The 24,698-nt window shown below is 38.0% G+C and overlaps 2 protein-coding genes across 7 annotated transcripts in view; both read right to left on the bottom strand.

The window, feature by feature from the left end:
• UBOX5 (U-box domain containing 5) overlaps positions 1–24,698 on the bottom strand; it is a 59,178-nt gene that overhangs the window by 20,976 nt on the left and 13,504 nt on the right. Inside the window, exons 1-2 of one of the 6 annotated variants that reach the window (XM_074274104.1) lie at positions 18,894–19,010; positions 18,178–18,500 (exon numbers count right to left, since the gene is read on the bottom strand). The exons of 1 other annotated variant lie outside the window; for it this stretch is intronic. The gene's annotated coding sequence lies outside the window, so the exon portion shown is untranslated. Of the gene's footprint in view, positions 1–14,571; positions 15,136–18,177; positions 18,501–18,893; positions 19,016–24,698 lie in introns of those variants that run through there. 4 more of the 6 variants (XM_074274103.1, XM_074274107.1, XM_074274109.1 and 1 more) reach the window with 4 other exon arrangements.
• Positions 7,037–19,011, bottom strand: FASTKD5 (FAST kinase domains 5). The gene is made up of 2 exons (XM_074274101.1): positions 18,894–19,011; positions 7,037–9,739 (listed from the first exon to the last, which is right to left on the bottom strand). The coding sequence occupies exon 2, from the start codon at positions 9,700–9,702 to the stop codon at positions 7,306–7,308; it is 2,397 nt and encodes a 798-aa protein (XP_074130202.1). The 5' UTR covers positions 9,703–9,739; positions 18,894–19,011; the 3' UTR covers positions 7,037–7,305.

Here is a 24,698-nt window from a genome sequence, read left to right on the forward strand (position 1 = left end):
AGAGGATCACAAAAGATAAAATATACACTACATAAAATTTAAAAGGCTTCTTAAAACAAAATGAATGTAAATCAAAATTAAAGGCAAAACAGTTAATTGGGAAAATCTTCAGACTTTCTTTGGTAAAAGTATAACATTCAAAATATATATAGAACTTATTCAAACATGACAACCATTCCTTCAATAAAAAATGATCAAAGGATATGAGCAAGTTGTTCTCCAAAGAAGAAATGCTCCAAATCATTAATATAGGGACAAAAATGACAACGCTGAGGTTTTTATCTATTACCTATCAGAATGGCAAAGATGACAAAAATAAAAAATTACAACTGTTAGAGAGGCATGAGGAAGTCAGAAGAACTGCTAGTAGAGCTGTGAAGTGGTCCAAGTATTTTTGAAAAACAATTCGGAACTATGTCCTCCATCATGAAACTGTGTACACTCTTTGACCTAATGATGTCACTATTAGTCATAGACCCCAAAGAGATCAAAGAAGATTCATAGGCATCAAATTACTGGTAGCAGCCCTTTTTTGCTGTCATATAGAACAGGAAACAACTGGAGAATGACTCAACAAATTATGATTCAAAAAATTAATGGAACATTTTTGCACCGTAAGAAATTGGAACAGAAAATATGGAGATACCTAGAGTATATAAACTGATATACACTGCTGATACACACTGAGGCAAGCAGAACCAGGAAAACAATTTTAAATGATCATCATTTAGCAGAATGCAGCATAATACCTACCTTCTAACACAGAAATGATAGACCCAGTTTCAAGGGGCAAACATGGATTTTTGTACAATGGATTTATTATTTGAATACATTTGTTACAGGGACTTTCTTTTCTTTTTTAAAAATATTGATACCAATTCCAATTGTTCAGTGAATGAAGAGAGCCATCTACATCCAGACAGAGGACTGTAGGAACTGAGTGTGGCTCACAACATGGCATTTTCACTCTTTCTGTTGTTGTTTGCTTGAATTTTATTTTGCTTCTCTTTTTTCTTGTGCAGCACAATAATTGTATAAATATGTATGCATATGTTGGATTTAACATATATTTCTATCATGTTTAACAAATACTGGACTACGCCATCTAGGGGAAGGCATGGGAGAAGGGGAAGAAAATTGGAACACAAGGTTTTGAAAGGGCTAATGTTTAAGAATTGTCTGTTTTGAAAAATAAAAAGCTTTAATAAAAATTTTTTTTTAATTTATTGATGCCACCTATATATGTCTATAGGACAAAAGCCAAGCTCCTTAATCTAGCATTTAAGGTCCTTCACAAACTAATTTCTACCTATCTTTCCAGCCTTATTTCATATTACCTTTCTTAATATTCTACATTCCAGCAAAACTGGTTCTATCAAAACACTATCTCCCTGTCACTATACATTCAGACATGTTGATCTCCCCCCTGGAATGAAATATTAACATCTCTGCCTCTAAGAATTGTTGTCTTCCTTCAAAGTTCTGGTATTATTTCCTTTTTAAAATTTTCTCTGAGTCTCAAGCTGGTACTTGCAATTTGATATATGTAAGCTATACATGGATCAAGCAAAACACATTTCCACATTAGTAATGTTGTGAAAGAAAACACAGATCAAAAGAGGAAAAAAACTGAAACAAAAAGAGAAAAATGTTAAGTTTCAATCTTCATTCAGACTCCATCATTTCTTTCTCTGGAAGTAAGACATCATTTTTCATCATGAGCCTTTGGAATATCTTGGATTATTGTATTGCTGAGAATAGTTAAATCATTCAAAGTTGATCACTGTACAATGTTACTGCTACTGTGTTCGTTGTTCTTCTGGTTCTGTTCAGTTTACTTTTGTATCAGTTCATATAAGTCTTTATAAGTTTTCCTGAAATGATCTTGCTCATCATTTCTCAAAGGACAGTAGTATTGCACTGCAATCATATACCACACTTGTTCAGCTATTCCCCAATTGATGGGCATCTCCTCAATTTCCAATTCTTTGCCACCACATACACACAAAAAAAGTTTTTATAGTTTTGTACAAATAGGATAAATAAATGTGTTGCCATTATGAAACCCAAAGGTCTATAAAAGTATGCATAATCCTTTGCCCCAGCAATACCACTAGTAGGTCTGTATCTCAAAAAAGACAGAAAAAACACATATATATAGAAAAATATTTACAGCAACTCTTTTCTGGTGGCTAAGAAGCAGAAATTAGTGAGATACCCATCAATTGGGGAATGGCTAAACAAGTTGCAATATACGATTTTGATGGAATGTTTCTGTGCTATTATGAGAAATAATGAGGAAGATGGTTTCAGAAAACGTGGGAAAATGAACTGATACAAAGTGAAATGAGCAGAACAATAACAGCAATATAATAAGATAATCAACTGTGAATGATTTAGCTATTCTCAGCATACAATGATTCAAGACAATTCTGAAGGACTTATAATGAAAATGAAAAAAAGAACTGATAAGTCTGATTTGAAGCATACTTTTTTCTTCATAAGTAATAACTATTGTAATTTGATGTGCTGAAATGCAACAAGATACAAAAAGTATCTGAACATGCACATCAGATGATTTTAAAAGGTGTGACAGATTTAATGCAAGTGTTTTATACATATATTATGAATTTTCTAAATCACTCTGAGAAACTTCAGACAGTTATGTTTTCATGTAAAAACTGGAAGTTTGAAAATGGAAACAGTACAGAGGACAGGAGGTGGAAAGTCCCCCAAACCTGCTAAAAGTAGGTACAACTAGACAGAACTAGTTGTGTGGCTTAAAAAAAAAAAAAAAAAAAAAAGCTAAAAGACAAAGGTCATATACCTTACTTAGAATACACATACCTAATTACTTCATAAATAATTAACTTCTTCCCAGAAAGAACTATGGTTCATTTTAATGGTCATGCAAGGTATGTTGCAGGAATGGGAACATGTTAAGGGTGTATGTTGGAAGATTATTGAAGAACATTAATTTCCTTATCATAGTCATTGGAGAGATGTCAGAGGGACTCTGCAGCCAGGAAAAGGAATATAAGGCTATGCTCTTGCCTTTGAAAGTGTGAGTGCATGAAGTTTCACAGCTACTTCCTACAAGAATGTATTAAAAGTTTAAATTGCTTCACTCATCCTGAGTTTGTTCATATACGTCCTTTGTGGGATTCAGAATTTTGTTTCCAACACTACCTAATCTAATACTGGTTTTTAAATAATTATAACCATGTGTTTATTTCCAAAACAGAAGTCATTTAAGTTAAGCCTTTTTTCTAAACACCAAATACAAATTTAATTGAATTTTGTACATGAAGATGAAGTCAAACATTTGAAGAATTCCCTTTCAAGTATAAAATCCATTTACTGAAAACAGAAAATAGGCTGTAAGTCTAATTCAATTCAACAAATGTTAGGCACCTACTATGTGTAGAACACTGGTTAATATAGTCTAATCTTGTTCGTTTATAGGAAGTTTTGTATGTGTGTATATTTTTCCAACAGGTGACTAAGATTATTGAATTAATTTCAAATAAATGAACCTTAATACTCAAAATTTGGCTTTCAATCTAGACTGAAATATTGATTTTAAACTATGAAACACCTTTAAAAGAAAATACTGATTTCTTGAAATTTCATTCTTAAAATACTTATTTTAGACTATGAGAATGAAAATACAGATAGCTGACATTTGAGTTAGAGGAAAAAACTTGTTCTGTTTAAAAATATTATATTTTTTAAATTATCAGAATAAAGGACTTGTTAGATTTTTAGGTATGTTCTAAATTACTTAAAGTTCTGCTTTGATTTCAATTGCAAGCTTACTACAATGTCAGAGGTGAAGAAATTAATCCAATCACCTCATAAGTTATTTTCAATCTAGTGAATTTTTTTGTGTTTTCTTTTACAGCATGACTAATATAGAAATATATTTTGCATGACTACATATGTCTAACCTACATCTAATTATTTGCCTTCTCAATGAGTATGTGGGGAGGGAAGGAGAAAATCTGGTACTCAAAATTTTAAAAACAAATGTTGAAAATAATTTTTAGAGAAAAATAAAATATGATACTAAATTAATACATGTGTTGAAGTGAATTTACTCACAATCACCCTGTGAAATATCTAGGACAAATATTAGTTATACCCTTTTATTGAGAAATAAACTGAGGCTCAGAAAGTTTCAATCATTTGTCAGTTGACTTCCTCTGTCAGCAGAGATCTCTCCCCCCTCTGAACTCCCAAAGCCTTTTCTTTACCTTTTGCCATTGTAGCACAAGCTTGTTTTCTAATGAATTCTGTTCATATTTTATCCTGCATCTCTTCACTCCCATACTAGACTTCAGATTGTTTGACAGCAGAAACTATAATTTTTTTAATAAGCATGAACCACAGTCCCTGCTGAGCATTAGGAGGTACCTCATGTATACTTAAGGGTATGAAGAAATACCTGTTTTGGAATAATTAGAAACTCACTCTTAAAAAGGTGAAAGGATTTAGCCAAGTCCAAATAGACAAGAAATTTCTACATTATAGGCAGAGCACAAAGATTCTTAAAAACTCTGTTCACACCAATATGCAGATTCTTCCAAATTCTATGAAGGAAGCCTTAAAACCTTGTGAAGATTGCAGTAATGTTACAAACCATTTTCCTCTTGTTCTTTTTCTGAGAAGATCCTTCCTTTTAAGTAACCCAAGGTGTGAAAAAATCATTACAGAATACAAGCATGAAAATGAATGCTATATATTTTTACCTTTTAAGGCAGTTGGGGTTGACTTGCCCAGGGTCACACAGCTAGGAAGTGTTAAGTGTCTGAAACCACATTTGAACTCAGATCCTTCTGACTTCAGGGCAGTGCTCTATCTACTGCACCACCTAGCTGCCCCTATCATGTTTAACATATATTGGATTATTTGCCATCTAAAGGAAAGGGGGTAAGTTTGGAACACAAGGGTTTGTAAGGGTTAATGATGAAAAATTATCCTTGCAAATAAAAAGCTTCAATAAATTTAAAAAAAAAAAAAAAAAGAGAAGAAAAGAAATGCTAGAACTTATGGAATCCAATATATTTATGCATCATCTACTTTCTAACACACTTGTCAAATAGTTGTTCAATGTCCAACCAAAGAGAAAGAGTCTATCTACTACCTCCTAAGCCTGAATGGTCTTTAATTGCTCAGAAATCTGCTCCATAACTTGTCCATTTTTCCTGCACTCTCCTACTTAACAGCCCTCCATATATTTGAAGACAGATATGATACAACTCCCAAATCTTTCCTTCAGGAGAAATTTCTTCAGTTAATTTTTCATCTTCTGATTGTCTGGTTAGGATATAATAGGGTAGAATCTCAGTTTCCCAACTATGTGATTTAAGTTCATAATGGTCTCTAAGCCTAGAATGATCAAATTCCTTCCTATCTAATTCCTACCTAACTTTTAAAATCCTCCTCCAATACTATGGTAGATCTCCATGGTGGATTCCAGGAAGTGGGGAAGAGGGAAGGAGACCTTTCCCTCTCATATCTTTTCTTTTTTGCTGAGGTAACTAGGGTTAAGTGACTTGCCCAGAATCACACAGCCAGGAAGTGTTAAGTGTCTGAGACCAAATTTGAACTCAGATCTTCCTGACTTCAGGGCTGGTGCTCCATCCACTGTGCCACCTAGCTGCCCCTCCCTCTCATCTTACCTAATACTTCATTGCATGCAAATAATCTTTAAGCACATTGTTTAATATTATAGTTGTGTCATTCTTTTCTCTAGTTTATAATCCATAGTGGCAGGGGACTGTCCTAAACTACCTATCTCCTTTAAGTACCTAATAGTATTATGCTTGTGGCAAATAGTAACAGCTTACAGTTACACAATGGTTCAAGCATTTAACATACTAATTACTTTCAGATAGTCACACAAACTGAGGCAGTTTGTTGTTGAGGCAACAAGTATTGCCATTTTACAGAGGAGAAAAATAAGATCCAGAGGTTAAATGAATATTAAAAAACAGCAAAGCCAGGATTGAAACCCAGATCTCATAATTCCAAATGCACAGTTCTTTCTTTGCACAATACTTCATTGGGGGAAGGGGGGAGTGCCTCTCAAACGCACTGTTAAATGGAAATAACTTATTCTTTCCCATTCACCTTATATGTAGCTTGCTTGTGCATAGCTCTTTTGCATGTTGTCTTGCTGTGAATTCCTTGAGAGCAGGAATTGTTACATTTGGGGGGGGGGGGCATTCCCAGTGTTTAGCACAATGCCTGGCATGAGGTAGGTACTTAACATTTACTGGCTGATTAAATAAAACAACTTGCTCAAACATGATTTTACATGATTACAAGATTACATTGATTTCTTATCTTTCTTCCCCATCGTCTGCCTAGTGCAAGGCGTTATTTATAGCAAATTCCTAAGAGTATTATAGGCAGTATGGTACATATTTTGTATGTGTACATATATACATATTTTGGTTTCTAAAGTCCTGGTATTTGAGTTAGGAAGACATTGCATCAAACAAAAACACTGCAAATCCTCTAAATACTTACTTTACTAGTGTGGCCAAGGGCAAGCAATTTAATCTGAATCTATAAACAAGAAATATCATTTTTGGTACTCACCTCACAAAACTCTCATGAAACTCAAATAAGATATGTTTGTAAAGTGTTCGGCAAACTTCAAAGTGATAAATATCAATTACTTTTACTGTAATTATTAAGCTGCCCCTAAAGGATCCCAGAAGTCAGATGAGCTTTCCATTAGAACAGGGGTCCTTACACCTGGGGTCCATAAAATTGAATGGGGGCAAAAAAATTTCAATATGTGCTTTCTAATTCTATGTATTTTATGTTATGCATTTAAGAACTGGGATCATGTTTATATTTTTTAAATGAACATTAGGAACAAGCTTACATTTTAAAATGAAATATCTGCAAGTCAAAATAAATTGGATTTGAATTGTAGTGAATTTTTAATCTGAAAACAAATTCCAGCAGGTATCTAAGAAAGCACACTACCTACACAAGAGAAATAGGAGACAGATGGGTAACTTTATGCCATTTATTAATGTAATGGTACTACCATCAAACAAATATCCACCTGCATAATCAGGTAATACCAACACTAATTCTGGTAAATGAATTTTTAACCTTGTCAGGGGACAGAAAAGTCCCTTACTTTCTCTCAGTTCTGGGCTACTTGGTTTTCCATAATGCCTCACTTCTATTTTGGCTTCCACAATCCTCTCAAAGTGCTAAGTACAACATCCTGCCAATTAACCAGCATGGGAGAATAATGGCAAGCAGATCCCTGAGGCCTCAGAAGGCAGAATTGAACACTTTCTCTCGAAGGTAGAAGAGCTTTTCTGAACGTGTCTGTCTGAATACAGGAAACCATTCCCAGAAGGCCAGCTCTACCACAGTATACCCAAGCTTTCTTAGCTGCCTCCTCTTCATGTTGTGCAGCCCAAGCAGGTGCCTAGAACCAAAGCAATACTGGTTCCTATTTGTCACCTGAATGGCCAACTTTGACACCCCTGCCTGTGGCCCTGGTAAGGAACAAAAGGCCCCTTCTGGGGCCTCTCCTCTGGGCTTCTTGTCTATCCCTGGAGCATTCTCAATGGCCTCTGCCTTAACCTGAAGAGCTGTGCTGGATTTTCCTGTTAAAAGCTGAGTCATCAAATCATCTGTAAGACTGACTCCCATGCGTTTCAGGTGAGAGCTGGTCCCAGCTATTGATATGGCTTCTTCATTAAAAGGTAGTGGTTTATTATTGGCATCAAGCTGAACTTCTAAATCAGATGATCGTGTATGAGGCAAAATCATATGATGTTTGATGTACTGAGGTCCCCCTAAAATTGTCTGAAGCAAGAAGAGAGCTTCCAGGAATTCAGGCTTGGAGGTCATATCTTGTCTTGCTAATTGCCACAGCATCGCTGCCCCCTCTTGCTGAAGCTCAGCATTTAGACGATTGCCTCTGTAATCTGGGCACTCAATCCCAATTGTGCCATCGAGGGCGTACAATTCTTTGGTGATCTCAAACTTACTTTTCTCCTTAGCTAGCCTAATAAATTCTGGACTCAAGGCAAAATCAATAAGATCTACTGGAAAGCGCCCAGAAAATGCCAGGCCTAGCAAACTGGTGAACAAGTGATCAGGGAACTTGCCAAACTCAGGCTTCTTTCTGCGAATCTCATCTATCAGGCTGGAATAAAAGTTTTCTGCATTAGGTGGCTCATAATTCAAAGTTCCAAAAGACCACAAAATTTTGGCCACATCTTTGCTCCGACAATACGCCACCCTGGGAGGCAATGAAGCAGCTACAGTATTCATGACCCTTTCATCCAGAAAGCGTAAAGCTGAGCAGGCAAGCGTTACATGCATGACACCCTGGACTCCCATGGAAGGGATACGTTGAGGGGCAATCTGTCCAAACTGCTTCATAAAATCTATGTGATCAACATGAGTAAAGCGAAACATTTTAAGTATATTCACTAGGGCATAGTTGCTCAAATGCTGCATCTGAGAACAGACTTTGTCCCCAATTTTGCGCATGATATACTCAGAAAGACTACTACTTGATTTGAAGAACCCTAAACAGATTGTGCCAGCCTCTTCTAAATTGAGTAAATCCAAATAATTAAGAACTAAGGACTCTAGTTTCTTCATCAAGTCCTGAGGCACTTGCCGACCTTCACCAATAATGTAAATTACGTGCACCAGCTGGGACAAGGAAAGATCTTTCCAATGCAAGTTAAGATAACTGAAAAATATCTTTAAAAAGCAGGGTACACTGTAGCCTAAGCGCCTCCACAGGTCAGCCACCAATAAGAGCTCATCTAGGTTCATATTCCATACCCTGCGGCAAAATTCTCCTTCATATACGGCTAGCATTGGATGGGAACAAGGGATCCCCAATTGAACAAATGCTTTCAAAATACTTATTAGGTCCGAAACATCAAAAAGTTGTATACTGTTTAGACTTAACTGGCACAGCATTTTGAACTTGTTATTGGACAAGAGTACAGACTTCTGCTCCACGGGCAATAAGCTCAATTTGCCAAAGTAGTCAACCATGGTTTGGGGCCGAAGATTACTGTTCATTACTGTCACTTTGTGTAAAATCAGTTCACCCTCCTCAATGGACAAGGCCTGCCACGCCTCAGGTACACTGTAACTGTGATGCTGGTACTCAGGCCTCAGCTTGAGGAAAACTCTAGGATCTTCAAAAGTGTTGAAAGTTTCCACGTCAACTTCCTTGGTAGCATCTTTCATTTCCTGCAGTTTGCTGTTAGGCCAAGAACCGGAAATCTCATTGAGTTCTAAGCCCAAGAAAGCTTTTCGGATCCTTGGCATTCCCCGAGAAGAGGGGACACAATAAGTATTTTGGATCTGCTTGTCACAAGTATCAGAGCTGTCCTTTTCTGGAGGATTCTGTTGACCATGACTAGTGCTACTGCTTCTGTTCCCACAGGCTGCTCCTTTAGTACTATTATAAGCAAGGGGATTGTACAATACACGGTAACCTGGAGGATTCAAGAGCTTGAAAATAGCAGCAGCTTTGGGCTTATTGTTGATCTCTTCAGGGATCTGAAAAGAATCCTGTGGGGTTTGAGTGGGCTGTTTTTTCCTGGTTTGGTTCTTGGCTGTGCTTGAGAATGCTGAGGTCCTGCTGATCCTGCTTGGAAATCTTCGGCATACTATCACAGAAGCCATGGATCACAATTGACTGGGCCAGAATTGGTGCCAGGTACTGAAAAAAGGGTAGATGAAGAATGAGTGGCTTCCACCTATAGTGATGGACTTTAAAAAAAAAAAAAAATCCAAACCATATAAATCAACCCATAAAATAGCGTTACCATTATAGGAAATTCGGCACAAAATGCCACCTGATTAATTAGCAATAATGTTAGGTTTTATTTAATTTCTGCATCAGCTTCTATAAAGGACAATATAAAAACACTCTGTATAAAAGCATGGTAGATTCCCAAAGCAAAATGATAGGTGGATTTACCTAAGAAAATTCTGAAGAATGTGGGAAAGGATCTGGAGGGAGAGACTCTCCTCATTCAAAGAAATGATGTCTAACCAAAAGAAGACTTCTTTGCTTCAAGCTCAGAGAAAAGGCACGAAATCAAACTTTCTACCAGAATTATGGGAACAAAACAGCTGCCAATTCCATCCATGTAATCTCCTTTCTCTCAAAGAGTAGGGGCTGTTCAGCTATCCCAGAGGAAGAGGCACATAATGGGTGTTTACAGTGAATCAGATGTTGATCAATAACCACTTTCCCTTAACATAATTCACATTCATAGACAAATATGTTGCATTAGTTTTCCTTATAAGTTTTTTCTTCTCCTTCTTCCTCTGAAGAACTCCTATGTAAGAGCCACAAGACATCAAATAACCAGAAAAAGCCTGATTTCTGCTTTAAAAGATCATGGGCATATGATTCCATACATTAAGAGAAGACAAATCTCTGGCTTTATACAAAAACCCCCTGCCATTATAAGACCATATTAGAAGGAATTCACAAATAATGGCAGCCAATCAAGCTCTAATCAGTAGAGTTCTTTCCATAACATTACTTTTGGATCTGTTCTTGATTGTGATATTCCTAATCAATACAAAACCTGTGGATCCAAGTGAGTATCAATCACAAAAGCTATAAAGTAAGCTCTCTGTTATCTGGCAGGTTTGAAGAACAACATGTTCTGATAGTTCAAATCATCTCAGTTGTCATATACTCAATGACCAACTTTTAAAAAATTAGAATATAGCACACCTCAGACAAAAATGATATTGAACCCAAATGAATTAAAGCAGATGGTACTCGGACCTCACAATGCATTTCAATCATCATGATTAATATCAAGGAATACTAAATATATGAGGACCACATGAGAGATGTCAAAGTGACAAAAAGCTAGAAAAACAACAGCTAGTTATTATCCACACATGAATTTATTTTACTGCCAACCAGATTTGAAATTCTGGAAGCTGAATGGCTTCAGGAAAATTATGGCTACTTTTAGAAGAACAGAATAACATCCCTGAGAGCAGGATTACCAGAATTTGAAGGCTTGGTGCTTGCCTCAGTCCTTGTTTTTCTGCTAAAAGGCAATCAAGTTAACTCTTATCTTACTGTTTTGCAAAAGATGAAGGGACGTCTCAATGGGTTATACTCTCAGTCTCTATAGGTTGAATCATTTCATAGTTAAAAAATTATTGGGGGGAAAAAGTAATGATGGAGAAATATCTACTTATTGTCTTTACAGGCACAAAAAGAGAGACATTCACAGAACATGTGAAACTTCAATTTCAAGTCATGGAAAATCAAATGCTTAATAAATTTTTCAATTCAAAATGTGAGAACATATATTCTGAATTTTTCTACCAAGCAGTTTGGTTACAAATGAATAGTGGAATGCATGAGAGGTATCTGTGGGTATAAATATCCAGATTCAAAAGGACCAATCCTTGCTGATGAAATATCACAAAATAAGAGACTCAGCTATCTGGCTTGATTTTCTCTACTCAAAAAAGGAAATTTTGAGACTTTGGTCTTCTATATTTTGTTTGACATGAACTACATATCAGAATATATGTAGCACAACACATGGCCAAAGAGGTCAGTCTCCAAATAGTCAATCATCTATTACCCAATGAAGCAGCCTTTTCCATCACTGGAACTTGTCAAGAAGTTTTCCATTACACATACCTACATCTAAGCTCTCTACCACTTCCCTCTGGAGTCAAGAACAACAAATTCAATTTCTCTTTTAATATGACACTCCTTAAGCACTTAGAAATAGCCTATCAGCACCAGCCCTGAATTCAGGAGGACCAGAATTCAAATCTGGTCTCAGACACTTAACACTTCCTATCTGTGTGACCCTGGGCAAGTCACTTAACCCCAGCGGGGGGGGGGGGGGGGGGGGGGGGAGGGGTAGGGGGGGGGAGAAAGATTCTAAAAAAAAAAAAGAAAAGAAAAGAAAAAGAAATAGCCTATCATCCTCCCCAACCCAAGGTCTCTCTTGTGCATGCCTTCACATGTTGCTAGTCAAAAACAGCTTTCAATCCCCTACCTCTTCCCACTGTCTTCTCAGAACATGCTTCAATGTCCAGTAAATATGAAGAATTAAGGAAAACTAAGGAAGGTCTGTTTGAACTGCTATAAAGTGACATAAGTAGTACCAAGAAAACAATCTACACAATGGCCTCCATGATGCAAAGAAAAACACCACCAAAATTCTGATTGATATCATGACCAATCTTGACTTCAAAGGACCAGTGAGGAAGTTTATCACTTCTTAGCAGAAAACTGGTAAAATATACATATGGAATGAAGCATATATTATCATGCACAGTCAATGATTGATGTATTTTCTTTATATTTCTTTGTTACAAAGAAGTTTTTGTGTTTTGTTTTGTTTTTTGAGGGAGAGTTTGATCACTACGAAGTGACAATGTTGTTTTTAAAGTCATAATAAATTATGATTTTTTTAAATGCAGTGTCCAGAGTAATATACTGTTGGTGGAATTATGAATTGATCCAAAACATTCTAGAGAGCAATTTGGAACTATGCCCAAAGGGCTATAAAACTGTGAGTATCCTTTGATCCAGAAGTGATTCTACTAGGTCTGTATCCCAAGAGATCACAAAAAAGAAGAAAGGACTTACATCTGTAAAAAGTTTGTTAGCAGTCCTTTTTGTAGTAGCAAGGAAGTGGAAATTGACTGGACACCCAAAAGTTAGGGAATGGCTGAATAAGTTATGGTATATAAATGTAATAGAATATTATTGTTCTTAAGAAATGATGAGCAGGCTGATTTAAGAAAATCCTGGAAAGACTTACATGAACTAATTCTAAATGAAGTACACAGAGCCAAGAGAACATTGTACACAATAACAAAATTATATGATGACCAACTATGATAAGTTTAGCTATTTCTAGCAATGTGGTGATCCAAAAGAAAAATGCCATCTGCATCCAGAGAGAGAACTGGACCAAAGAATAATATTTTCACTTTTTTTTTTTTTTTTGGGGGGGGGTTAGTTTGCTTTTTCTTTCTCATGGTTTTTTCCCTTTTGTTCTGATTTTTCTTACACAACATGATCAATATGTAAATATGTTTAAAAGGATTGTAAATGTTTGACCTGTATCATATTGATTGCTGTCTTAAGGAGGAGGAAGATAAGAGAAGGAGGAAGAAAAAATTTGGAATACAAAATCTTATAAAAAGGAATGTTGAAAATATCTTTACATGTGTTTGGGAAAATAAAAGTACTATTGAGAAAAATAAAAATAAATGCATTGGCCAAAATAATACACAAATAGAATATTGCTGTGCTATTAGAAACAATGTAAGAAACAAAGCAAGGATTCAGAAGCACAGGAAGAAAACAGCAAGGAAAGCTTAGAAGTAACTTGCAGAATCATTGCAACAGTAAATTAAAACAAAACAAAATAAAATAAAAAACAATATTATTTAACTACAATGACCAGGTTGGGGGCCCTAAGAAAGAAATAACAAATTACATTTCCCCCCTCCTTTGCAAATATGAAGGACTATGAGTGTAGACTACTTCATATACTGTCAGATTAGATTGCTGTGTTGATTAATTAATTGCTCTTTTTTTTCTTTTATTCTTTACATGAATGGTTGAGTAAAGGAGGAAGAAAAATTATATTTGAAAATAAAGGTGATACAATGTAGCATTTCCACTCTTTCTGTTATTGTTTGCTTGCATTTTTGTTTTCCTTCTCAGGTTTTCTTTCTTTCTAGATCAGATTTTTCTTGTGCAGCAAGATAATTGTATAAATATGTTGGATTTATATTGGATTTAACATATACTTTAATATATTTAACATGTATTGGATTAAATACCATCTAGGGGAGGGTGTGGGGGAAAGGAGGGAAAAAGTTGGAACAAAAGGTTTTGCAAGGGTCAATATTGAAAAATTACCCATGCATATGTTTTATAAATAGTCAAAATAATAAAAAAAAATTTTAAAAAGGAAGTAAAGGTGATATAAAAGCAAAGATATTGATCCTTTTTTTAAAATCATAAGTGTTTGGTATTTTTTTAATGCAGTGTCTATTACCATATTCAATTTTCCAGACATGAACTGTCCAAAGGAAGGCTCCTTAAACATTCTACCCCCATGCCTCTTTTAATGCATCCTGAGATCGCGTTAAATTTTTTGGTTGTTAGGTCACACTGTCAACTTATATCTAGCTTACAGTCTATTAAAATCACTGGGCCTTTTTTTGGTATGAATTTCTATCTAGCTTTTTTTTTCTTTTAAATCAAAGTGTAGAACTTTACAATTAACCTTATTAGTTTTGTTTTATCATTCTAGTAGGTTGAGATATTTTTGTATCTCACTCTGTCATTCAATATTCTGGCTCTCCTTTATAGCCTTATGTGATAGTTAATCAACAGATTTGATTATCATGCCACTTAAGTTTTTATCCAAGTCATTAATAAAAACTATTGAACAGAATAGAATCATGGATAGATTGTGAAACACTCCACTAAAGGCCTTAGACCTTCCCCTCTAAGCTGACACAGCTCACCTCTTTTTGGATTCACATTGGGAAACACATCGAAAATCTTATTGAAAATTCACATTTATACTATACTTTAGCATTTCTTCACAAAACTCTGTGAGACAGGAAATGGGAATATGATTCTCACTCTTTTAGAAACAAGGAAATTGAAGCCCTCAGAAATAAGGTGATTTTTTTCTACAGTCAAACAGCTGAGAGATGTCTGTGAGGCGCTGAATCCAGATCTCCTGACCCCTCCAAGTTCTATTCTCTATCTCATATTGCTTCTGCTAAAGAAACTAGGTCACAATTAACCCAACATTCTGACTCTACAGTCCCAATCCTTTGGGAAAAGTTGTCAGGGACCTCTGTGCCCACAGAAGTGGGTGCCTCTGCTCTTTATTCCCCAGTTAGAACATCTCCTGAGGGACTTATTTAAAAACAGATGTTTCTAAGTTGGAAAGACTTACATGAACTTATGCTGATGGAAGTGAGAAGTACCAGCAATGCAATGATCCAAGACAATTACAAAAGATCTGTGAGAGAAAATGCTATCTAAATCCAGAGAACTATGGCATCTGAATGAAGATCAAAGCATATTATTTTCACTTTTTTTTTCCTTTTTGTTCTGTTGGTTCTTTCAAAACATGACTAATGTGGAAATATGTTTAACATGATTACACATGTATAACTTTTATCAGATTGCTTGCCATCTTGGGAAATAGGAAGGGCAGAAAGGGAAGGAAAAAAATTTGGAACTCAAAATCTTAATAAATGAATGTTGAAAACTATTTTTACATGTAAATGGAAAAAACAAAATACTATTTACAAAATACAAAAAAGGGGTAAAAAAATGGACTTTTCTCATTAGGCAGGGGACCGGTCAACAAATTACCAGGGTCTAGAAAGAACTATTTCTAGAGCTTTATTCCCAAAATAAATTTGGCTATAAAGCATTTTGGGAACTGAAAAACACCTGAAGCTCCATTATTATTGGTTGGGACAAATTAAAGATAGAAAATAAAACAAAGATAGAAGGAAAATATGGAGCTCTTAAAACAAAAACAAAAAACTAAACCTATTTTCATGCCCAAAATGAATCATGCATCATTTAAATATGATTAATAGTAAAGAATAAAGAATGTATGATACATTTTAAGACACTCAACATAATATTTTGAAATCTGGAGTAATAAAAGTATCATTTACATTCTTATTTTCTCATTAAGCCTATGTGTTCATGTGGTACATACCATCAGGATTATATATACACATAATCTGGGAAATGCTTTCCTAATGTAACTTAACAAGCATTACTTCTATATGGTTCAGTGGAAAATGCATCCTTATTCCTAAACTTGCCAAGTGTGGCCTAAATACTGTTGAGAAAAGAAAAGAGGTGAGAAAAAGGAATAAGTAGAAGTTAACAGTGAAGAAGGAATAGGAAGGGGAAGAGACCCCCAAAACAAAAACAAAATCTTGAACTGTTTATTCAAAGTTTTGAACTGACAAGAAAAGCCAGGCAAAGAACACTGAGAGCAAAACAATCGATCCCTTAGTTTTTCCCAATCATAGGTCCCTGACATCTAGCTAACAGCTTCACAGGACCCTCTTTCACCGGCACTGCCCACTCTAAACCACTTCTTTCCAGTCAAGGCTTCTTTCCTGCAACCAGTTAAACTCCATCTCATTCTGTAGGGAGCTTACAGTCAAAGCAATCTCCGGGACCTAACCACTACACTATCCAGTGAAGCCACTTTGCAAATCATTCTGGAATATGGTGAGTTCACAAAAATATGTACTTCTTACAGCTGAGCAAAATGCAGCTATTTCTTTACTGAAATCAAGAAGGCCAGAGAGTAGGAAGCAATGCTGGTAAACACTGTATATGTTACATTTTCAATATCATTACTGTATGATCAATTTACTAACCAGGAGACTTCAAATCCCTTTAACTCTAGCTTGCCTCTCCCTTTACTCACATAGTGCTACAAAGTATTACAAAGATGATGAAGGATCAGGCATTCTGCATTTACATAGAAAACTAACTAGGAACAGAACCAAAAAAAGGGTCCCTTTTCTAGGCTCTGCAAGTGATTTGCCATGTAATGCCTAGCTCAGATCCTGGATTTCATGTAGGTTCCTCATACCATAGTAATAAACCTAATTCTAATATAAAAAATAGTAACCGTCTTAGATGATTAAATGCCATTTCTAAAGTTCCTCATTTCTCTGGGCATTTAAATCATCATTCCCCGGTGAATGAACACTTTTAATAAAGAAGGTCAAATTAAGCCAAAGGGTTATTCAAATTTGCCCAAAGTAAGACTATCACCTAAAAAGCTGAGGGAAACAAAAAGAAAATCTTGTCAGAAGTCCTCTTCTCTTTTCTCTCCCTTTAAAAAAAACTTCCGAAGAATCTGGGTAATAGAAGTTTTCTCTTTTTTAGAATAAAGATGTTCTTTAAGGTTCCTTCAGACCTAGCATTCCTGGGTCTCTGTGTAAGAACATGTGGCAGATATTCATATCACCTTAGTACAATGGAATGGGGAGGACATAAAAGACTTAAGAGTGAGATCTACTTATATTGATGAGGGTGACTGGAAATTTGGCAAACTGTCCCAACACTAAGAAACTCGCCTGCACAAATAAAGTTGAGCTAGCAGACATGACTTTTCATTCATTCAAACAGATACTTAATCTTCCCTGATTTTCCAGCAGTCAGACTGTCATCGCAACAACTAGCTCTCCCTTTTCTAGAATGGGAGCTAATATTTCTACTGCACAGGTTCCTTCAGTACTAATGTGATTTCATTAGAAAGCTTATGGTCTTACCATAATGTAATTGCTTACAAGAACAGGAAAAGAAAGAAAAGAAACTGAATAGAAAAGAAAAGAAAAGAAAAGAAAAGAAAAGAAAAGAAAAGAAAAGAAAAGAAAAGAAAAGAAAAGAAAAGAAAAGAAAAGAAAAGAAACTGAATAGAAAGGGAAGAAAAACCCAAAACTATGCGGAAAAGGAAACTGAACGTCATGATTTTGAAAAGCTGGCTCATTTACACCATAAAGTAGTATTCTACTCTATGGCCACAAGGTGCCAGTAATTCTCAGTCTCCCTCTTTTTATTCTTAATCACCTCACGGTAAGCAGCATCACCATTCACATTTCACACACACGCGCAGACAATTAATTAAAGCTTTCCCTCCGAGCCTCAGTCGGCACGCTCACGGTGCACCCCTCGTTACCCTAGATGTCAGTAACAGGCTTTTCAGAGTGGGTGAATGCTCCTACTGGATACGGGGTGAGATGTTGAACTTCCCGGGAGGGAAAGGAGAGAGTAAACATTAAGGGCCCACACTCCACACAAAGATCCGGGAAAGAGGCCCAAACTGCCATCAGAAATCAGTCCTCCCTTTCACCAGCACTGACCCTGGGAGCAAGCAATCAGGGGAAACCAAGGAAAATGCTTGAGAATAACGCAGACAGTCCTGCCAAAAAGACAAGCGTCAAACAAGCGGAGAGAAATGAAGATGGAGACTTTTATTCCTGTTATCCAGCTAGTTGTCCCCCCACCCAAATAAAAGGCACTTGCTTTCATCTTAGAAATTTTATTTTTTCTTAAAATGGAAAATCCACCTTTTCTCCTAATTATCAGACGTGAAAGCTGCCTCCTCGGAAATTCAGCATCACGGGCTTCAAGACCTCAATCCCCGGGAGAGAGAGGCCGGAGGGGCGTGGTTCCCGCTAGGCCCAAGGCCGGCGCGGCGCAGACCCACAGAGGGTATCTCAAGGCCGCACCACCTGGCCGGAGGGCCGCATCCTCCCGCCCGCAGCGCCAGAACGGGACTCTACGGGATAAGTGCAGGAGGGGCCGTGCCGATGCCTCAGCGGGGGTAACTGGAGGGGTACTGAGGCCTGGACTGGGAGCGGAAGCAGGAAATTATCTTAATGTGCCGGGCCTGCGGGCAAGGAGAAATGACACTCGGGTCACCAGGGTGTCCCGATTGGCCCGGGGTGCGCGCCCCGCCCCCGGCAGGTTAAGGTCTCCCAGCACCGCGCTAGCAGCGCCGGGCGTAACCCCCGGGGAGACGCCGGCCGCACACGCAGCCTCCAAGGGCCGGGAAGGCGACAGCTCCCGCTCGGTTCCTCAGCCGAGGATCGCCAGGCCTCCCGTCCGGGGGCGTCGGGGGCTCAGTCCGCGCCGGGCCCGGGACCGCGACGTCACAAACTACTGCTCGCCCCGAGGCCGTTACAGGTAGCTAGACGGGCAAGTCGTGCACCTCTCGGGGGTCGCTCCCGGCGTAACGTGACGCAGAAGGGCAAGGATCCTCCTCCCAAGCCCGGGGACTCACCTAGGCGAACGAGCCACGAGGATCACATCAGCTCCCGGAGCGCGGGCGGGCGGAGGCAGCGAGGAGAAGACTTCAAGCAAAACAGCGAAGCCACTTCCGGCCAGTGGCGCCGCTCCACTTCCGCCTGCCGGCGCTACGGGGGCTGCGGAGGCTCAAATCGGATGCCTTAATTTGTCCCGCCCAGAAGTCCCTCGAGGGGGCGTGGCCCTCCGCTTTTTGAAGCCACCGAACTGGGCGCGTGGGTCCAACTGACATTTTGACTGGTTAGGGATGATGCAGCTGTCAAAGCTGGGCTGGAAGGAGGCGGGACAAGGCAGAGTTCTCCTAGCCTGCCTTCCATGGACCGAACTCAGATGCCCAAAGATCTTGACAGATTTAATTAATGTTTGGACGGAAACTGATAAGATGAAATCCAATAGAGATAATTGCAAAGTCAAAATCAATTCCCAATACGAAACTGACAAGGCTTGATTCCTTAGCATCTTGCCTGAAAACTATCTGACGGTCTTAATGCCCTGCAAGCTCAATATGAAGCTGCGCTGTGATACGGCACCAATATAATTTATTAATTAATAATTAAGAGGCATAGCTTCCAGAAATAGGGGGGAAAAGTTTCTCCACACTCTGCGTTGGTGGGAACACATCCGGAGTTTTGTGTTTTATTCTGAGTGCCGGCTTTTAGGGAGGATACTGTGCGGAGAAAAGTCACCAAAAATGAGTTAATCATTGGCCCTATGAGCTAATAGAAAAATTAGTGGTTCCTAGGAGCCGGGGGTAGCAGCAGATGTCCAAATTCAATAGGTGCCGAGGCTGAGCACGGGCTATGTTCAATTTTTTCTTTTTCTGGTTTTTTTTTCTCTTGTGGTTTTTCCCTTTTGTTATGATTTTTTCTCTCCCAACATGGTTCATAAAGCAATGTGTATTTGAAAAATTAATGTATGTGTATAACTAGAAAGGAAAAAAAAACCCTAATAGATGGCTTAACCTGTATCAGATTGCTTGCTGCCTTGGAGAGAGGAGAGAAAAATTGGAATACATGGTTTTGAAAAGGTGAATGTTGAAAACTATCTGCATGTAGTTGGAAAAGTAAAATACTATTTTAAAGAGAAAAAAAGACCAAAGTGGCGGAGTGAAGATAGGAATTCACCCAATCTCACCCCAAACTACTCCAAATTCCTTTAAATAATGACTACAAATTTTAGAGCATCAGAACTCCCCCAAAAGACAGGATGGCAGCCTAGTGCATTATCCCAGCATAGGCTGCACCAGTCCAGCCCCAGCTCCAGCCCAGCCCAACCCTACCCTGACCCACCCTGACCCACCCTGGCCCTAGCCTCAGCCTCAGCTGGACCCCAGCATCAGCAAAAGCCGATGATTCAGCACATTAGATGTTAACAGCTACTATATGGCAGGACATACCTAACAGCTCCAGGGCAGAAAAGAGCACTGGTGGTCATATTCCTAGGATTTCTTAAAACAACTGCACAAACCCCCTGAAGCTTGGGACAATGCACTATTCACCCTGGAAACAACCCTACTTTAACAAAAGTTAAAAGCCAAGTAATGGGCTAATGAATGAGATAAGGTGAGATCTTTCAAGACAGTTATGAAAATCTAGTAAAGCTTCATCTATTTCAGAGTTTGAGTAGGCCTGAAGGACTTTGAGGATTGAGTCAAGGGCATACTTAAGTCCCCTTCTTGCTATCCTCCCATGACATCATTTCCTCCCTATTTCAGTCAAATATGGGCAACTATGTACTTATTGGTCAAGTTGAATTTCATGGGTAGATCTCACATTTAGAATGTAAGACTCTCAGCCAATGAGGATGAGGGTCAGTGGTGGGAGGAGGTATTTGGGTTAGGGATTAAAGGTGCTAAATCTGCCCACAGGGGGTGCTTCCTCCCTTTGATAGTCTACTCAAAGGGGTAGGATGCCCTTCTGGGGAGAATGTTCAATAAACTGCTTCACTTCTAGAGATCTCTCCAACTTTTTTATTAAATGGTGACCGCTTTCCATTTCTGTACCCCACACTAAGAAAATGAGCAAACAACAAAAAAAGATTCTGACCATAGACAAGGAAAATCTAGACACATGCTCAGAAAAATGATTACTAGATTACTAGGTGCTAACTCAGGTTGTCTAAACAATTCTCTAGCTCAGAGTTCACACCTTTAGTTCAAACCTTTAAAAGGAGTTTACACCTTTAGACTTCTGAAAAGGAGCTTGCTCATTGGTCAATAAGGAGTTCCCACAAGCCCCTGGGAGTACCCACAAGCCCATTCTCTGGGAGGATATAAGGAGCTACCAAGGGACGAGTTTGAAAAGCAGTCTGAAAGGAAGTAGTCAGAATTGGGGAAGGACAAGACTTCCCGAGAGAACTTCAGGGAAGCTGGAGGAGATTCAAAGCCAGGATTCAGGAAGAAGAGGATTCGAGATTCTACCTTCGCTCTGGCTGGAGGCTGCAGAAACCTCCCAAGAAACCTGCTCACAGAGGAAAAGGATTAACAGAAAAGAAACCTCCTCCCAGAAAAGGATTACAATTGAGAAAAAACAGGACACTACAATTTGACCCCAATGTGGGGCATGGACTTATTCTGAGCTCTTCAGGGAGCTAGCCCAGATTTTACAGAAAAAGATAAAGTCAAAGGTCCTACTATATCCAAAGCCTCCAAGAAAAATAAGGATTGGGCTCAGATCATGTTAGAGCTCAAAGGGGATTTTGATAATCAAGTTACAGAGAGGGAAAAATTAGGAAAAGAATTCAAAGTGGTACAAAAGAAAAAGCAAAAAGCTAATGAAAAAAAATGAAAAAAAAAAAAGCTAATGAGAATACCTTACTAAGCAAAATTGGCCAATTGGAAAAGGAGGTACAAAAGCTCACTGCGGAAAATAATTCCTTAAAAAATAGAATAATTGGAAGGTAATGAGGAATCAGGATACAAAAAAAATTAGGAAAAACTGGTGTGAAATATCTCACTGGAAAAACAACTGACCTGGAAAATAGATCCAGGAGAGATAATTTAAAAATTATTGGTCTACCTGAAAGTCATGATCAAAAAAAGAGCCTGGACATCATCTTTCAATAAATTATTGATGTGGGTTGTGCTCCCTTTAAGAAACTAATCCTTTCAGATTGGTTTATTCCTTTCTGATTCCCAGCCCCTCCTAGCTGATGCATTATCAATTCAAGCTAAGACCTTTGATTTACAAATCAAAATTTTGAATTCCAATAGATCCATGTTCTCATAACCCCCATCCAGATCTGAGCCACCTTGGGAATCCACCCACAGTCCCCTTTAGCTAAATCTCTCATTATAAAAGAGTAAAGCTGGAGTCCTCTCTTTGCAGAGGTCCCAAACATGGCAGCCTTATGCCTGGCACCAAGGATCTCTTCCCACTGGAACACTGGTTCCAGGGCCCTCTTCTCTTTACTTAACACCTTTTCCGAACTAGACTTTAACCTTACTTCAAACTCAATAAACCTCTTTTATCAATCTTGGCTTTCGGGTCTATAAATTCCATTACAGAGAACTTTTGTGCCGCTACTAGACCTCATTTAACTCTGTATCTTTGTGATGAATCCAAAAGGATTGCAGGAGAGCTCTATTTTACTCCCTGTACCCCAAACCTGCCACTAGACCTCAATTAAACCCTAATTTCATTTAGATACCCCAATTCTAGGCCTCATCATTTTCAAGGAAAACTATCCTGATATTCTAGAACCAGAGGACAAAATAGAAATTTTAAAAATCCATTGATCACCTCCTGAAAGAGATCCCAAAATGAAAACTCCCAGGAATATTATAGCCAAATTCTGGAACTCCTAAGTCAAGGAGAAAATATTTCAAAGAAATAATTCAAGAAACAATTCAAGTATGGTGGAGCCACAGTCAAGATAACAAAAGATTTAGCAGCTTCTATATTAAAGGACAGGAAGACTTGGAATATATTCCAGAAAGCCATGGAACTAGGATGACAACCAAGAATCACCTATCCTGCAAAACTGAATATAATTCTTCAGAGGAAAAGATGATCATTCAATGAAGTAGAGGATTTTCAAGCATTTAAGATGGAAAGACTAGAGCTGAACAGAAAATTTGACTTTCAAATGCAAAACTGGAAAAGCATAAGGAGGTAATCAGAAAAATGATTTCATAAGGAGCTTAATATGGTTCATCTGTTTACATTCCTACTTGGATGATATTTGTAACTCATTACAATTTTCTCATGTCAGTTAATTAGAAAGAATACATATAGACAAAGGGTACAGGTATGAATTGAGTATGAAGGGATACTATATTTAAAAAAAAAAAAAAAAAAAGAAATGATTAAAGGTGAGAGAGGAACATACCAAGGAAAGGGAAAGGGAGAAGTGGAACTATCTGCCATTAAAAAAAAAAGAAACAAGAAAAACCTTTCATAGTGGAGGGGAAGAGAGGTGAATAGTTAGCATTACTCTCATCAGAATCAGCTCAAAGAGGAAATAACATAGGTAATCAATAGGAATATAGAAATTGCTCCTACCCTGCAGGAAAATAGAAGGGGAAGAGGGTGATAAGAGGGGGTTGTTGGGGAAGGGAGTGGTCAGTATCAAAACACTTTTGAAGAGGGATAGGGTGAAAGGAGAGAATAAATGGGGATAGGGGAATATAGTTAGCAATATTAATTGTAAAAAAAAAAAATAGAAGCAAGAAAAAATATACTAATATATGGCAGCAGAGATCCTTAGAGGTGTTATAGAAAGCAAAGGAGAGACTAGCTCAATAGCACTGCCAGGAGCCTGCAGCTGGCTAATATTTGCCAGGTTGCCCAGATGATCTGAGGCCATCTAAAGGTCTGCCACTATGCAAATGTTCCCTCTCTCATTGGTGGGGTGATAAATAGCAGGAGGGCCTATGTGTATATGTGGGGTTGGCGTTCCTTGTTTATTTTACTATGCTGTTTAATGACATTTCTTTCTTTTTAAAAGTGTCTTTGGGAGCTATTCAGTTAAAAGGGACATTGGTAAACCCATTGTATATGAGTACATGCTGGCCCTCAAGGCTTGCCTTGAACTTGGGCTGGTTTTGTTTTTTTTTTTTTTTTTTTTTGGTTTGTTGGGTTTTGGGGGAGAGGGGAAAGAACAGTTTGTGGCTGCAAGGCATTTGGCCCTGAGTCGAAGTGAGAACACTCCCACAGGATTCTCATTTAAGTCAGAGATTGATTTCTCCAAAGCAAACAAGGCCAAAAAGCGTGGGTAACTAATTGGCCATTAGGGCCAGGGTAAAGACCAGAAACTGAACTGTGCTTTGAAGGAAATCTCTTTCATAAATAATATTAGGGGCATTCCAGTATGGGAAGCAGTAGGGAGATGGGGTGTGTGTGTTGTATATGTGTTTAAAACCAAAGAGAAAGAAATGGCATAAACGAGAAAGAGAACAGTCTTCTTGGCTGGAACACAGACTACCTCCAGGGAATGAGGCAAAGGTAGTCTTACTATCAAGGCCATCAAACCTGGCTTTGGACACCAGGATCAGGAGTGTGCAATTGATTCAGTAGGCAAGGAGAAGCCCCTGGAGACTGTTGAGTAGAATGTAGATCACCATTAATAGAGCATTAATAGAGTATGTGGGGAGATGTATGACATAGGGTCTGGAGGACCTAGGGCTCGTAGGTCAGCCTGAGAAGCATCAAAATTTCCAGCTTTTAACTTTCTTGGTAGTATATTTTGAGTATTTTCGTCTAGAAAAAAACAAAGTCTCACAACCTTTTTTCAAAAGAAAAGAAAAAAATCCCATCTCCCTTTGATGGAGAAAGTTGAGCCT

The sequence above is a fragment of the Sminthopsis crassicaudata genome, chromosome 6, assembly GCF_048593235.1.
Source record: "Sminthopsis crassicaudata isolate SCR6 chromosome 6, ASM4859323v1, whole genome shotgun sequence".
NCBI classification, from domain to species: domain Eukaryota; kingdom Metazoa; phylum Chordata; class Mammalia; order Dasyuromorphia; family Dasyuridae; genus Sminthopsis; species Sminthopsis crassicaudata.